This window comes from Eucalyptus grandis, chromosome 1, assembly GCF_016545825.1.
Source record: "Eucalyptus grandis isolate ANBG69807.140 chromosome 1, ASM1654582v1, whole genome shotgun sequence".
Classification (NCBI taxonomy): Eukaryota; Viridiplantae; Streptophyta; class Magnoliopsida; order Myrtales; family Myrtaceae; genus Eucalyptus; species Eucalyptus grandis.
In genome coordinates, this window is record NC_052612.1 from 35,010,304 (window position 1) to 35,024,894 (window position 14,591).

At 45.4% G+C, this 14,591-nt stretch overlaps 3 protein-coding genes across 4 annotated transcripts; 1 reads left to right on the top strand and 2 right to left on the bottom strand.

Moving 5' to 3' along the window:
• Window positions 1-1,885: 1,885 nt before the first annotated feature.
• LOC104435040 (glucan endo-1,3-beta-glucosidase 12) lies at window positions 1,886-4,462 on the bottom strand. Of its 2 annotated transcripts, none has more exons than XM_010047875.3 (4): window positions 4,255-4,462; window positions 3,652-4,073; window positions 2,625-3,534; window positions 1,886-2,177 (listed from the first exon to the last, which is right to left on the bottom strand). In XM_010047875.3, the coding sequence occupies exons 1-4, from the start codon at window positions 4,310-4,312 to the stop codon at window positions 2,143-2,145; spliced, it is 1,425 nt and encodes a 474-aa protein (XP_010046177.2). In that variant the 5' UTR covers window positions 4,313-4,462; the 3' UTR covers window positions 1,886-2,142. The 2 variants fall into 2 exon arrangements, with proteins under 2 accessions (XP_010046177.2, XP_010046172.2); XM_010047870.3 differs by having other exon boundaries at window positions 3,652-4,082.
• A 1,628-nt stretch (window positions 4,463-6,090) lies between these two features.
• On the bottom strand, window positions 6,091-10,883 carry LOC104435075 (uncharacterized transporter jhp_1155). Its single transcript, XM_039312897.1, has 11 exons — window positions 10,694-10,883; window positions 10,551-10,656; window positions 10,166-10,319; window positions 9,509-9,683; window positions 8,965-9,080; window positions 8,786-8,845; window positions 8,104-8,251; window positions 7,636-7,702; window positions 7,119-7,190; window positions 6,899-6,964; window positions 6,091-6,507 (listed from the first exon to the last, which is right to left on the bottom strand). The coding sequence occupies exons 1-11, from the start codon at window positions 10,765-10,767 to the stop codon at window positions 6,373-6,375; spliced, it is 1,173 nt and encodes a 390-aa protein (XP_039168831.1). The 5' UTR covers window positions 10,768-10,883; the 3' UTR covers window positions 6,091-6,372.
• Window positions 10,884-10,963: 80 nt separating this feature from the next.
• LOC104435058 (glycine-rich RNA-binding protein 4, mitochondrial) lies at window positions 10,964-14,097 on the top strand. The gene is made up of 6 exons (XM_039312894.1): window positions 10,964-11,262; window positions 11,834-12,014; window positions 12,114-12,182; window positions 12,818-12,924; window positions 13,050-13,172; window positions 13,599-14,097. Exons 2-5 carry the CDS (start codon window positions 11,879-11,881, stop codon window positions 13,161-13,163), a joined length of 426 nt encoding a protein of 141 aa, XP_039168828.1. The 5' UTR covers window positions 10,964-11,262; window positions 11,834-11,878; the 3' UTR covers window positions 13,164-13,172; window positions 13,599-14,097.
• Window positions 14,098-14,591: the final 494 nt, after the last annotated feature.

Consider the following 14,591-nt stretch of genomic DNA (forward strand, 5'->3'; position numbering starts at 1 on the left):
GTCCTCTGGAATTTGGCTTTACATGTTTTCCGCGTGATACGCCCTGTCAACGCCATCAGACTAGATATTGAGTAGATGTTGAAGTGATTGAATACTGAGAGAGCAAACTACTGCTCTACCGTGAATTTCCGCCGCACTACACTGATTTGATTTCCACCACTTTAGCATGAAGGTTGGTTCCATGAACTTGATTTCGATACGTTCACATACTGATTTAAGGGGGAGCGATAGAGGGGACAGATTTACTTCGGCGCTTGAAATGCGAAAGAGAAGAACGATCAGTGAATCTCGAGCTCGTCGATGATTAGGATTATTTTCGAGACGTCGCTCCAACTGTCCGGAGAATGTATCTTTTCACTTCACCTAAAAAGCATAAAACCGGGTGAATCTCTTGCCCCTGGAGGGATCAATAATGAAGGGTAGGTTAACGACTCGCAAGCTGCTTAGGCCCAGAAATCAGCAATGAGCTAACGCAAGCTTAGGCTGTCAAAGCATTTGGCCAAAAGGGCTTTGATGTCCAAAGGGCCTCGCAATGACCATCGGACAATCCACTGCATGCCCTCTGCCACTGTACATAATTATTGTCGGATCGTGAGCCATTCTCAAAACGCGCCCCCCCCTTCTCTCTCTTTTTTTATACTTCTCTTTTTGTAATGTAATACGAGCACAGGATATGATGCTACGGGTCCAGATACGCAGGGGGCGGGGGCGGCGCACGGAACGAGTGGGAAGGCATGCATTTCTTTCTTTTTTGCTAATAGGGTCAAAAAGGATGCGGACGAGAGTCTCTCTCTCTCTCTCTCTCTCTCTCTCTCTGTTTTTTTTTTTTTTTTTTTTTTGGGTCTGGCACAAGAGTCTTGCAGAGTAATGATTTAGCAAAGACTCCCCCCAGTTCACCATGTGATGCGAGAGTATAATGGCAGTAAGAGGCCAATTAAGGGAGGCAGGACGAATCTCTCTCTGTCTCTCTCTCTATCTGTGGATCCATGGTGGAGGACCACCTCTTCACGTCTCTCTCCCAGCCTAGGGCAGCGTGCGTGCGTGAGCAGTGTCGCCTGCTCTTTCATTTCATCTTTTCTGGCCGACCCCTATATTTTTCGACCCTTCATTAATGTTAAGGGGTCATTCCCGTTTCATACCAACTTGCATCCCGGTGGTGGTCGGCGACGACAAGCTCGTTTTGCTGGGATCGATGATGTGAGTACATCGTCTACTGCCGGATCGAGTGACACATAATTTTCCACTCGAGATTGATTAAAAATTTGAGGGTCATTGTTAAACTTAAGGCTCAAATTAGTTCACATTGCATATAAATGCAGTGTGAGCAAAAGTGTGGAAAGGAGAAAGGAGAAGGGCGGGAAGGCACATGGGCCACAACATGGACGCAACTTTCCTCCTCGTGTTCAGCATATATAAACAAAAGGACGAAAGAAAAGGACGGAGAACACCCGTGGTTACTGAGCGGTCGTCCTGTCGCGGCTGCTGCCATTGCCAGCCCGAGTGTGTAGCGTCCCCGCCCTACCTAATTCTGTGACCTTCACATGAGCCCCCTACCTAATTCTGTGACCTTCACATGAGCCGCAGAAGCAATATCACTCGGTCATTATCAAACTTATTGTAATCTTATTGTGTACCACATTCACTGTGTCATAAAAGGGCTGGACCAGATTCCACATTGACATTTATTTAAAGCGAAAGTCTGCTTCCTTCATTTTTCGACCCCTTATGCGATATCTTCTTCTTCTGTAGTCGGGTATTGGGTATTCGGGTCACGGCCCTACCACGATAAAACGAATCGAATGTGGGCACAAACGGGTCATGAATCAGAAGCCGGAAAGGGTCAGGAAGAACGTGCACCCAAGCAGGAGGAGCAGTGAAAGCAATGTAGAAGAGGGGAAAAACATAAGTGTCATATCTCTCAAATATGGACAACGCTTGCTACAAGTAGTGGAAGAAGATTAGCTTTTCTCATGACCCCCCTACGACAACTCTGGAATTAGATACAATCAGCAACAGGGACCCCCAACCCCCCAAAAAAATGTAGAATTCTACATTTAAAACCCACCCGCCCAAATGCTAAAAATAATAATTTTAATCCCTAATTTCCCCCAGTCTCGTCATCATCGTCCATCATATCACCTTTCAGTATCCCGTTGGGAAGTCGCATTTTCCATACTCTGCACAGGGAAAAAAAAGGAGAAAAGAACAGTGGGGGGCATCATCATTAGTAACTCATCTCATCAAGTATGAAAAAACGGGTTTAGCTAAATAAATAAATAAATTACGTTATGATGTACAGTTAATTAAAAATTGCAAGTTAGTGGAGAAACTGGAAAAGCACGGAGCAAGCATGGAAGTCAAAGACCGGTCAAAAGTCAGATCAGTGGTAGGAAAAGGACAAGGGAACGATTAATTTTCCCAGCTACCACCACCAATTCACGTGGCTGCTCCCTCCGCGGGACCCATTTTTTTGACCTTTGTTACTCGTATGACCTGGACTCCACCTTCGGATTTTTCACACCACCATGATGTTCTCTCAATCATTATCGACCTCACGGAGGAGGTCCGGATACGGTGCAAAAATACGTATACGGTGGGGTTCAGAGGGGGGGAGGAATACGTACTGGGAGGCTGGGATACGATGGAGGCGGCCCCGCCGAAGTCGCAGGTCCAGAAGGCCCGCCCCTTCATCTGGTAGTAGCTGTTGAAGGCGTACGACGCGTGCGCCTCCAGGGTGTTCGGGTCGTAGCACGTGGATCCCCGCTGGATCGGGCGGCAGTCCGCCCCGCCCTCCCCGCACGCGAAGTCCAGCGCCGCCTGCAGCTTCTCCTTCCCGGCCTCGCCTTTGGCCACGCACCAGGTGTTCGCCGACGAGCTCTTCGACACTCCGCCGCGCCCGCCCTTCACCGGCGCCGCGACTCCCCTCTGCCCGCCGCCGGCCGGCGCCGACTTCCCGGTGTCGTGGTAGTTCTTGAGACCCTCCACCGTCAAGGGTACGTCGTAGACCTTGTCCTGGTTCGGGTAGAAGAGGCCGTAGTTCTGCTCCGACGAGGGGCCGGGCTTCTTGTTCTCGTTGAAGAGCGCGAAGAGGTAGACGGTGAGGTCGGCCTGCCGCCTCAGAGGGGTGCCGCCGCCGGTGAGGATCCGGCGGACGAGGTTGCCGTTGTAGGCGGCGGCATTGTCCTTGCTGGCGCCGACCTCGTTCTCGTCGCCCTTGGAGGGCCAGCCCGTCTCGGTGACGACCATCTTGATGTCGTCGTACTTGAGGGCCGACATGGCGGCGAAGACGGCGTCGATCTGGGCGTCGAAGAGGCTGAAGTAGCGGAGCCCGTTGCCGGCGTCGACGACGCCCGGGTTCTCCCGGAAGAGGGCGTAGTCCAGGGAGATGACGTCGGAGTTGGACTCGTAGGCGAAGAAGGGGTAGGCGTTAACCATGAGGTAGGAACCGGTCTGGCGGAGGAACTCGAGCATGGGCTTGAACACCGGTTCGATGAGCTCGGGCCGGAACGAACCAGCCGACGAAGGGTACGAGGCCTACAAAACAGATAAAAATGGGTGTCGAATCGTCGACTCTCCTTACACTAACAGAAGAAAGAACGCGGAACATGATTGAAAATGTCTTGATACGACACGAATGGACAGCCTGCGTACCTGCAAGGCGCTGAGGGCGATGGGCGAGGAGATCTTGATGGCGTTGTGGAGGTTGTGCTTGACGAGGGCGGTGTGGATGTTCTTCATGGCGGGGACGAGGAACCTGGTGGTGTTGTGGGTGTCGACGAAGACCTCGTTGCCGACGGCGATGGCCTCGATCTGGGTGGTCGGGTAGTCGGCGACGTTTTGCTGGACCCAGTCGAGGGAGAAGGACAGGCTGCGGGCCGCGGCGAAGAGTTTCTCGTTGGGGAGGTCGACGGTGAGCCGGATCCCCGTGCCGGCGAAGGCGTGGAGGACGGCGGGGTCGGCGTCGTAGATCTTCACCTTCTGGACGCCCTGCGACTTGAGGAGCTGCACCACCTTGGTGGCCGGCGGCAGGTTGTCGGCCACCCGCCCGTAGTTCACTCCGATGGAACCGCCGTCTGTCCACACTAAACGACGACACCCATTACGAGAGAGAAAAGCAGAGGAAAAAGGACGCGACATTCTGCCCCTTGCGAGCCGGAAATCTTTCGACATGAGCTGCATTTGAAAGTTTCCAGAAAAAAAAAAAGGGAAAGAAAACATGGCGAACGAGGAAAGAAGAGAGCTTCCAAAACTTACCAGCAAGAGAGAGAACAGAGAGAAGTAAGAAGAAGAAGGCAAGAGGAAGATGCTCCATAATAATGCCGGTGGTGGTTCTCCTCCGGAGAAACAGAGGAAGAGAAGCTTAGAGTGGAGGAGCGAAACGCCTCTCCTCTCCTCTGTTCTCTTCTTCTCGTCTGCAACTGCGGGCGAGGGGGCGGCAGTGAGTGGAGTGAGTGGAGTGAGCGAGTGAGTGATAAAGAGGTGAAGGGGAGTGCCGTTGAGAGGCCATCGTGGGGACAAAACTCGTGGGCCCACGTCACTCTCTCTCTCTCTCACGTGTCCCCACGCACGTACTGTTCACGGAAACTCGACCGTTGGATTGGATGCTGGGCCAGATTTGCGCACCCCCCTTGGATCCCCGCTTCGCTCATTGCAAGCGCATCGCAGCGTCGCCCCCACCCGAGTATTTTATCTTTATTTCTTTTTTTGCTGCGAAAGGGTATTTGAGCGATGACGGTAAGAAAAAAAGAAGTGCGCCTTTACTTGCCCTTTCTCTGTTATCCATACCTATACTTTGACACTAGAGAGATATTCGAAGAGCGATCTCTCGCTTTTTGCCACGACTTTTTATCCGCAATGTACAGATTCCTTGTTGTTTAGACTCGATGAGCTTAGTATAAAAGAGATTTTATTTTATTTATCGACCTTATCGACGTGACCGTATGAGAGATGCTAAATCATGCGCAGGTAACCCGCATTGAGATTTCCCGGTGAAATTAGATGCCGAAGTAGCGATGAGCTTGCCGACCTTTTAGTTCCACGGCATTGCCGACGCCTTGAAATCAAGGCTTGGAATAGATATAGATCCGTTGCGTGGAATGTGAAATTTTCCGTGGAAATGCCCGCCGGAATTGATGCCGAGCACTTACTCTTTTTGTCCTGCCGCAAACAGGAAAAAGAGAAACCTCGAGACATTCTGATGCCATCTCGTCCGTAATTTGCACACGTTCCACCCTAGTCGCTGATTGAACTGGTGATTATGCTTCTTGGTGGCATATAACTCGAAAGTACAATGAATTTAGGCTCTTGGATCCATTCTACCACGAGCCTTGTGATGCCATGATTATTGATCTGTACAGCATTTCACCACCCGATCTCTCGCTCCGAATTTCGAACGTTAACCAGCAGTACGGCACCGACAGATCCTTGTCCTGATCCGGGGAGGGGGAAAACAAGGGCTGTCGCCGTTTGCTGGAAGATGGTTCAGGAGCTCGGCTTCGCCCTCGGAGAAAACGACGGTGCAAGGTACGAGAGGTAGACCTCGGTTTGATCGCAGAATTGATGATCTCTGCAACATGGAGAAGAGACGAGCGGGGGAGATCCTATCGCCCGGACCGTCTGGTCCTCTGTTTTGTCCTATCGTCCTTGTTTCAAGGATTTTCATTTGCCTATGGCCGACAAAACAATTCCCAAATAACAGCGCGGCCCTCGTAAATCTAAAGACGCATTCCTCGAGAAATATGTTATTCTCGTGCACGAGAGCCCATACACACCCGCAAAGGGCCGAGAGTCTTAATGGGACACATTGAGTTTGTCTACATGCCACTCGGTACAGTTGTACGTATGCCGACATCACATATGCACAGGGCCGAGAGTCTTAATGGGACACATTGAGTTTGTCTACATGCCACTCGGTACAGTTGTACGTATGCCGACATCACATATGCACGGTGCAGTGCAAGAAAATACTGCGAATCATCAAGAAGAGCAAAATACGAGGCCACGGAACTTTAAACTCTAGTCAACGCGTTGCGAAGTGAAAGTTTACTCCAGAACCCCCCCATTCATCATCCTTTGTTTTTCCAAGAAGACTTTCAGAGTAATGATCTGTAAGCAGTTGCTCCAAAGAGTGAGCGTGTATATTTCTTTTCATGACCTTCTCTAGTTACAAAAAGTCGACGGCCTCTTGCCATCAAAATACTGTTGAGTTTGCAAATGCCAAGAGTTAAAAACCAGTTAGGGGCAATAATAGACCCGGTTCATTTCTGTGCAACATTTTTCCGACAGCTACAAAGAATGAGTGCACCTGGTGGCGACTGGCGAATGTTTGCTTGTGAAATGGAACTAAAAGAATGCCTTTGCTATCGTTTCACCTTAGGTAGTCTCTTTATCGGGTCCATTGTACATGGTGCTGCACGCTGAAATTAGGATGAGAAAACACCCAACAAGCCGCCCAAAAGATGGAGATAGCCTTCGTGCGCCAATTCCCCATAACTGTGATAGCGCAACCTAATAAGAAATGGAAGTAAGGACGTGGATAAGTTATTGATGTATGATCATAGCATGTTAAACGACAGAAATGATAGTAAAGGATTGTGAGTAAGTCATTGTCATTGATGCAAAAACTTCAATCCAAAATCAACATATCCTTCATCAATAATGAAGTAAGAAAAACTGATCAAAACCAGCTGAAATCATAGTGGATACACTGAGGGAAACACATCAAGCATTGTTGAAATTACTTGTGCAATTGGGTATAAGATGCATATGCTCCTCTAATCGGAATACTATGACTAATTAGAACCCTGCAGCTAGTAATAGAAGAAATAAAAATTTAATGTGGCCTATATACGCTCAGCCATTGACAAGGACAGAGCAATAATTGAAGCAAAAAGAGTACCTCAATGAACTGGATGTTTGAAACTTTGCTAGTCTTTTCAAGCTGAAGAGCACGCGCCAACAGCAGCTGCAATTCAACACCGGAGTCAAGACCCCAGAAAAATGCTATAGCAAGTCAGGAGACCCGACAGAGAGAGAGGTTTAGGGGAGGACTATTTAGTGACTGTAATCAAAGCTTGGTAACAGTGGAGATAAATAAGCACAACAAATGCTAGGATCACCTCTGCCAGAAAGGCCAGCACTCCAAATACCGCCATCAGGAAAACTGTGTAAACGCTAGGCAGCACAAAATCCTGCATCATAAAGATAGAAATAAATGTGAAATTGCAGTGGCTGAGGCAAGTGTAAACTGATGTCGATAGTGGCATGTGTAAACTGATGTCCACATCAGCATGAGGAAATAATCTGATGTACTTGGTCAGTACATAAAATAATAAAAATGCAGATTTTGGTATGGGCACACGTCTGATACAAGCTCGTGCCCTGTGCTGGATTGTACAGTATCTAGCCATCCAACCAACATATTCAACAAGTAAATAGCCTGAGTCCATATAAAAACACTTGAAGACATATAGGTATCAAAGATTAAGGTCAATATTTCCTGATCCTAAACAAAAACTTACAGAATTAGGTCAAATCTATAGTAAGTTTTACACACATAGCCAAAAGCCTGCTATTTTAACCTGAGTGATCCAAGAATTTTCTTCAAAGGAAACACACCAAGTTCCATGAACCTACCTCAAAGGAAAATGCACAGATTCCAGCAGCAGGGCTAGCCAGCAAGGCAAATGAAAACACAGTCGCCCTGAAAAGTAGATGCAACAGAAGCAATAAGTCATATACACAATTTCCAGAGAAGTAAGACTATCTTCATCATGATATTTTCAAGGTTACACTTATCCACTTCCACAAAAGAGTAAGGAGCCAATTTACATCACGATCTGAGAGGACTAAAATATATCATACTGAATGCAATAATTTTCCCAAGGTTTCTTTAGCATGAGAGAGAGAGGAAAGACTTTTGTATCATTGTATTAGATATGTTTTAATGCATTTCAAGATTCAACCTATGATCAATTTTATTTTATTTCAAAAAAAAAAAAAAAAAAAAAACTGCATCTATGATCCAGTTCATTCATGGAAAGGCCTGCAAATGACAGATTATGTCGATCTATAGTATAAGCATGCTCGTGTAAAAAATTGTACATAGGTTGATCTGTTTCTTTGGCTCCTGCTCGAATAAGACAATAGCTGATTCCACCAGTTATTGCTGAAAATAAGCCACCTAGCACTGCCAATATATGGTGACTTCCCTTAGCATAAGCTTGTACTTTGCCCGCTTTATTTAACCCCCCTGGAAAAATCAATAATCAGTTTGAAGTAAGTTAACTTTCTAATCTTTCAGATACAGGTGGTTCTTACAGGGTAAAATACTAACAAAAAAATTTCACGTTTAATTGATATAAAAATAACCCAACTGCCATACCCTGTACAACAGGCTCATTCCCAGGTTAGAGCATAAACTTTTTCACTAGAAGGAAAATCTACAATAATTGTTCAAAGAACTGAACCATGACACCATTGATGCTCATGCCATACTCTCTAGCTCACAAACTTATAAGCTCACACTCTTCTCCAAACACAAATAATCAGGGAAACTGAGAGGAACCAGTTAAAAAGAAGATGAATCAATGGAGCAATCAAGCCTAAAATTGCAGATGCTTTTCTTTTGTTTTCCTTTTTTGGTTTGGCATGCCTGTATTATCATGAAATCAGGACATATTAGCGCAACTGAAATCAAATGAGGCGTGCTCCATGTCATTAACATTCTTAAAGCAATTGACATCCGGCATCTACTTTAAAAGGTTCTGCAAACTCACTTGTATACCTTGTGTGATAAGCATCTGCTGGAAGATAAAAAGCACACCAAAGTAACTGCAAGCAAGACCTAAGACAAGATAAGATCAAGAAAAGCAGTCATGCACTAGTTGATAATATATAGCAGATATGGCTATATAAGAAGAGATTTTCATAGTGAATAAAATTCCAACTAAAAAACGGACACACCTCCTATATCCCCAATTCTCAACTTCTCCCGCAATATGACTCTTGCTGCTATTGAAGCCATAATTGGAGTTGTGAAGCTCAAAACAATGGCCTGAGACAAAGGTAATCTTTGAATGCTGAAATGAAAAAGAAGGAAGGTTCAACTCAATTTAGAATGAATGGTACTTGAAATTCTTCAACACAATACAAGCATGGAAATGTAGGAAAGAGGATAGCCAGAATATTTGAAATTAAATATGCAAGTGAAGAAATTAAGCGTCAGCTGATTTGAAATGTCATATCATGTCTATGATAGAGGCCAGCTTTTGAGACAGCAGCCCATCATGCATATCTAATGGATGCACAACTGAGAAAATAGAGGTGAGTCCTATCGACGTTGCTGATGATTCCAACATGTACCAATGGGGATGCATTGTTCTTTCAAGTACAAGAAGATACTCGAGATGGACTTAGAAAAGAGAACATGAGCACCTCTAAAGCAAAAAGGCACATAAGCATGAGGATAAGACAAATTAAGGAACAAAGCAGATCTAACGTCACTTACCAATAGATAAAACTCATTAGTGAGAGATATCCAAGTACAGCTCTTGAAAATAAAAGCTTTCTAGCAGGTTTGGGCTCAAATAATGGCTGTCCACCCTTCCTTAACCACAGATATGATGATATCAAAATTAGTGTACATCGAGCAAATGCGGTCTCAAACAATGGAATCGACTGAGCTGTCACAACAGAAATAAAGGGAAAAAATCAGTCTGCATCCAAAACAAATGACATCTCAATTCTCATCTGAAAAGAATTATATCAAATGGAGGTTGAAAAGTTTAAGAATGATGATCAAAGACACTGTATTATGATGCCCTGGATTTGATAAGATAAAGGACAAAATCATTCAAGAAGTAATCAATAGAACAAATATAGAGCAAATAGTTCCAATCTGAGTTACCAAGTTCTCACTATCCTATAAGGGTTAGAAGGCAGTACATTAAGTAAATGGGGAAGTAGCTTTTTTTCTGAGCTACACATGATGTAAGGCTCTTCTCCATGGTTTGCTAAGGCAATACATTAGGCAACTGTGATTCTTTGGTAATGTTATATATACAAAATTCCAGCAGCTACATTTGGACTAAGACGTACTTATATACAGTGAGTTTCAAAACAATTAGGCACCGAGACTCGACACTGGTGAAGAGCAAATACTAACCAGCGAAAGCATCAGAAACAGCTTCCATCAAGAAGTAGATCATCGACGAGGCGGCCATGCATAGCAGACCAGAGTATCTGGATCCACTCCACACCCACAGAGCACACTGAACCGCAGGAGACACCTCGGCATCGTGTGATCTGATTACTTGCTCCTGCTAACGCATACAAAAATGATCAAAGGTTACTTCTCTAATCGCGGCTTCATCTGCAAAATCGCAATTACGAAGAAAGGAGAGACGCAACACGCAACAGAAACTCAAACAACACTATCAATGAAACATTCACGAGCGTCGACAACAGAAACCGAACGCCGATGAACGCACACGCTCAACCGGCCATCCGATTACACTACGTCGGAGCTGAATCGCGGTCGAATTCGTTACCCTAGGGTTTCGTCGGGGATAGGAGACGGCGAATATGTTGATCTTAGGCTTCTCGGACTGATTCAACAGAGGCGTTATCTCCGGCGCGTCATCACCATTGACATCGGCGGCGGCGGCGGCGGCGGCGGCGGGGCGGGGCGGCTTCGGGCGGCGAAGAAGCGACGCTCACGATCAGCTCCACCGCGCGATCTCCTTCGTTCGCCTCCGCCGATGCCATTCGCGCATCGAAGCTCTCCTCCTCAGCAATGGATCGCGAGCGGAGGCGATTTGAGCGACGGTAGGTCAATGGTCATTCGTCGTTACCGTTCCAATTTTGGCTATTGGCGCATTCTTTTTTTTTTTCTCTTTTCTTTTTCCAGAAGCTATCCATAGAGAGCGACGCGAGAACGGTCAAAAATGAGCGAATCGGTGCTTACTGGACCGGGTTGACCGGTCGAACCGGGAGACGAGCACCGACTGTCGGCTCGGTGTCCAGAAGAGGGCCCCCCTCGGGCTTCCACTTCGCCTCTCTCGTCTCTCCACCTTCGCGCCTCTCCGCTCGGCCGACCAACCACCGCGCCGCCGCCGCCTCCTCCTTCTCCGCCGCCTGCGGCTCCGGCTACGGCGAGGACGCCACCCCGCACGCGGCCAATCGGAACGGACGCCGCTCCAGTTCACAGCTGAGGAACCTCTGGGAGAGATTTGGGGGGACCTTGGCTTTCATCGCGGCAAGGTAGGCAGGCCGTCTCAGGAAGATAGACTGGTTGAGCGAATTTGTTCACTACCTAGTTAGTTTCTTCACTCGGTAGCCAGGAGCGAAAGCCGACGTTAGAGAAACTGAACCGTCGGGTTCGGTTTTTGCTCGAGCACGAAGGATGAGCAATTCGTCGTGTTCGTCATCCGAACGGAAAGAAGTCCTTCAATGAGAATCTCATGATGTCGTTCAGTTGCTTCTCCGGTCAGACTGAATTTAGTGATCTAGAACATCGAAATGCTGCAGCTTGCGTGATTGATTTTGAGAAAATCGAATTGTCTTTTCCGTCGTTGGTGGTGTTACGTGAGATTGAGGAACATAGGGCATCTTAATCAAATACTAAAATTCCTATTGCATTTGAATGATGATAATGTCTTTGTGTTTTTCTGCACAGTGTGGGATTAGATCCCTGTGATGTTGTCCTAGATTATATATGACTCACACTTGACAAACTTCTATTGAATGTCCTGCTTCTGCATGCTGAAATTCTTCAACTTTTAAGGAGCAATAGGTTTGTTGCCCTCATTTGTGCATACCTCTTGAAGTATAGAGAGAAGAGAGTGAATTCTGGTTCCTTTTGGTACCAGTGCTCGGTATGGACAGGGGTTTGATGTTCCTGGTGCGAAGAGCTTTGACGGTTCGAAACCCGAACCAGACCTTTAGCTTGCGCTGCTTTTGTTCTCCCCCTATGTCCCTTTCCCCTCCCTCCAATGGTAAACTCTTTGTTGGTGGTGCGTTCTGTTCTCTCACCTTCAGTCAATTATCATATGAGATTATGTTGTCACGTGAAACACTTGGATGTCTAATTTTTATCGATCTTGGTGTGATAGGACTGTCGTGGTCGGTTGATGAGAAGTCCTTGCAAGATGCTTTCTCTTCGTTTGGGGAGGTCACTGAAGGTAAAGCAATCTCCAAAAGCCTAATATTGATGCAAATTCTGTACTGGTTTGCTAATTTATGTTCTAGATCATCCAAGCGTCTCCTGTGAACAAAGTGAGACTCTGACTGTGAATGAAAATTGTTTTAATTTCCCATTTGGTCAATAGAAGTGGACAAAAGGAACAATGCAAGTGTGGACTGCCGACTGGCAAACTATTGATCTATTTGATAGGCCCACTTAAGGATCTTCTCAGTAACTAGATCTGATATTTTTGGAGATGGCTATACTCCACACCTATGTTCTGTGGGTTTGTATGCAGTCATGTGTCGCACATGATGGCAGCAAAAAAAGCTATATAATTGCCGCTCATTTGTATTCGTCAAATTTGCAGTATTGTTTAATTCTGCAACTTCTTGTGTTGATTCTTTTAAAGTTATTTTCTTCTAAAACTTCATCTATTAAAACATCGTCACTCAAAGGAAGACATTTACCAACACGAGTACCAGTCATGTCTCTCCTTTCTCATGGTTAGTGATAATTAACGTGCTCAGGATTAGATCATAGAAAGACGATGGGGAAACATGTCTTACTTTCTGACAGCATACAACTGTGTCTGAAGCTTTCTTTTGCTAACTGCCTCGAATTTTGTTTCAGTTAAGATTTTGTACGACAAAGACAGTGGCAGATCAAGAGGCTTTGGTTTTGTTTGTTTTACAAACCAAGCTGATGCTACATGCGCAAAAGATGCCATGGATGGGAAGGTGAATAACTATGAGATTTCCTTATTTCAATTTTTTTTTTTTGGGGCATTGTATTAAGTTCAAGTTCTGCTCATGTTTCTCAAAATTCGAGAACTACATTCCAACTATGGCACTTTTGATTGTAGGCATTGCTAGGCCGGCCCTTAAGGATAAGCTATGCTCTTGAAAAGGTTCGTGGTGCTCCAGTTGTCGTCCCTCGCCTCTCAAGTAATGGTGATGCCACCAGTCTGAAGCGGTGATCTTTTCTGGTATTTTCTTTGTCTTAGCATTTACTAACTACGAAAGGAGTAGCTAAGACACCTAAATTGTCCGTGATAGCCCCATATCCTTTCAGTGCTCTGTATCATTGAATTCACCTTGCGAAAGAAAAGGGCTTTCTTGCTTGTACCTAATATTAATAGGAATTAGAACTCACAGATAGCTTATCAATATGGAATTTGTTAATGCAATTAACGCCATTCTAGGCTGAAAGATCAATGTGAGGTCTGAGCCTCTTTGTTTTTCAGTCGAAATCCACCCTTTGCTGCTTATAGCATTCTGACTCATATGAAGAGTGGCAAGTAGTTCTGCTCTCATATGCAGAAAAAGATGTGTAATTAGCACTATTAACTACCAGTGGTAGTAGTGGTGATCTTTTTGATAGCTTTACCTTTCGACCCTTCTACTCCACGCAGCTTGAGATCAAGACTGGTCTTGGCCAAGGAAGTGGATCAACTTGCCCGGTGAAAAGGGAAATGGCTGTAATCCATATTTATGAAGCTTGATCTTGCTGGAGGGTCAAATACTGATGAAGCTTGGTTTTCAATTACCTGGAGGATCTATTAGTGAGATCTAATCATCAGCTATTTTGGTAACTGTGCCAATTCGCCTTTTTACCTCGCGGTAATTATGGTGATAGGCTGTGGAGGGCCATGAGTCATGCTAGTCGCTGGAAGCCATAAGCATGCCTTAGTGGGTACTCATTGATAACCTGTGCTGGTGGGGATTGATGCTCTCATTGAGAAACTTGATTATTGTTCGATGAACGATTGGCCCCTACTGCTTATGAGGCTGCAAGTGTTATTCTCTCTTTCTAGTCTTCCATCTGTTCGCCGTGATATTTTCTTTATTGCTGTAGGAATGCTTGATCAGCTACGTTCTAAAATTTGTTCATGCTACTCTTTTGTTCTCCAACTCGTTTATTTCTTCAACTTTATTTTCTTGAGATGGCGGTAAAAGACGATCAGTTGAAGGGGTGAATCAAGAACTTTAGCAGTCTACACTTACCAAGGTCATGTTTGCACCGCTTTAGCCTTCAGGGAACGTTAGACCGGGGCATGTGGATCGGTCAATCTACACTGTCGGATCGTTGAAATGGATCTACGAATGATAAGCGTTGTAGAACAGCTAAAAGTACTACACCGCATTTTACTTGAGATATTTGGTATGTATGACGGAATGGTATCTCAACTATCATTCCCCGTAGTGGTAAAAAAAAATGATGTGGGAATTCAAAAAGGAATAGAGTGAAATATCGAATAAATCTCTTGAAAATAAGTATGGTGGTGATGAAAATTAAAACACGCTTGTAAGGGTGACCAAAAATATTTTTAAAAAAAAAATATATATATACACACGCACACATATTGCACTTCTAAGAATGATTATATAAGTCAACATTGGAGATG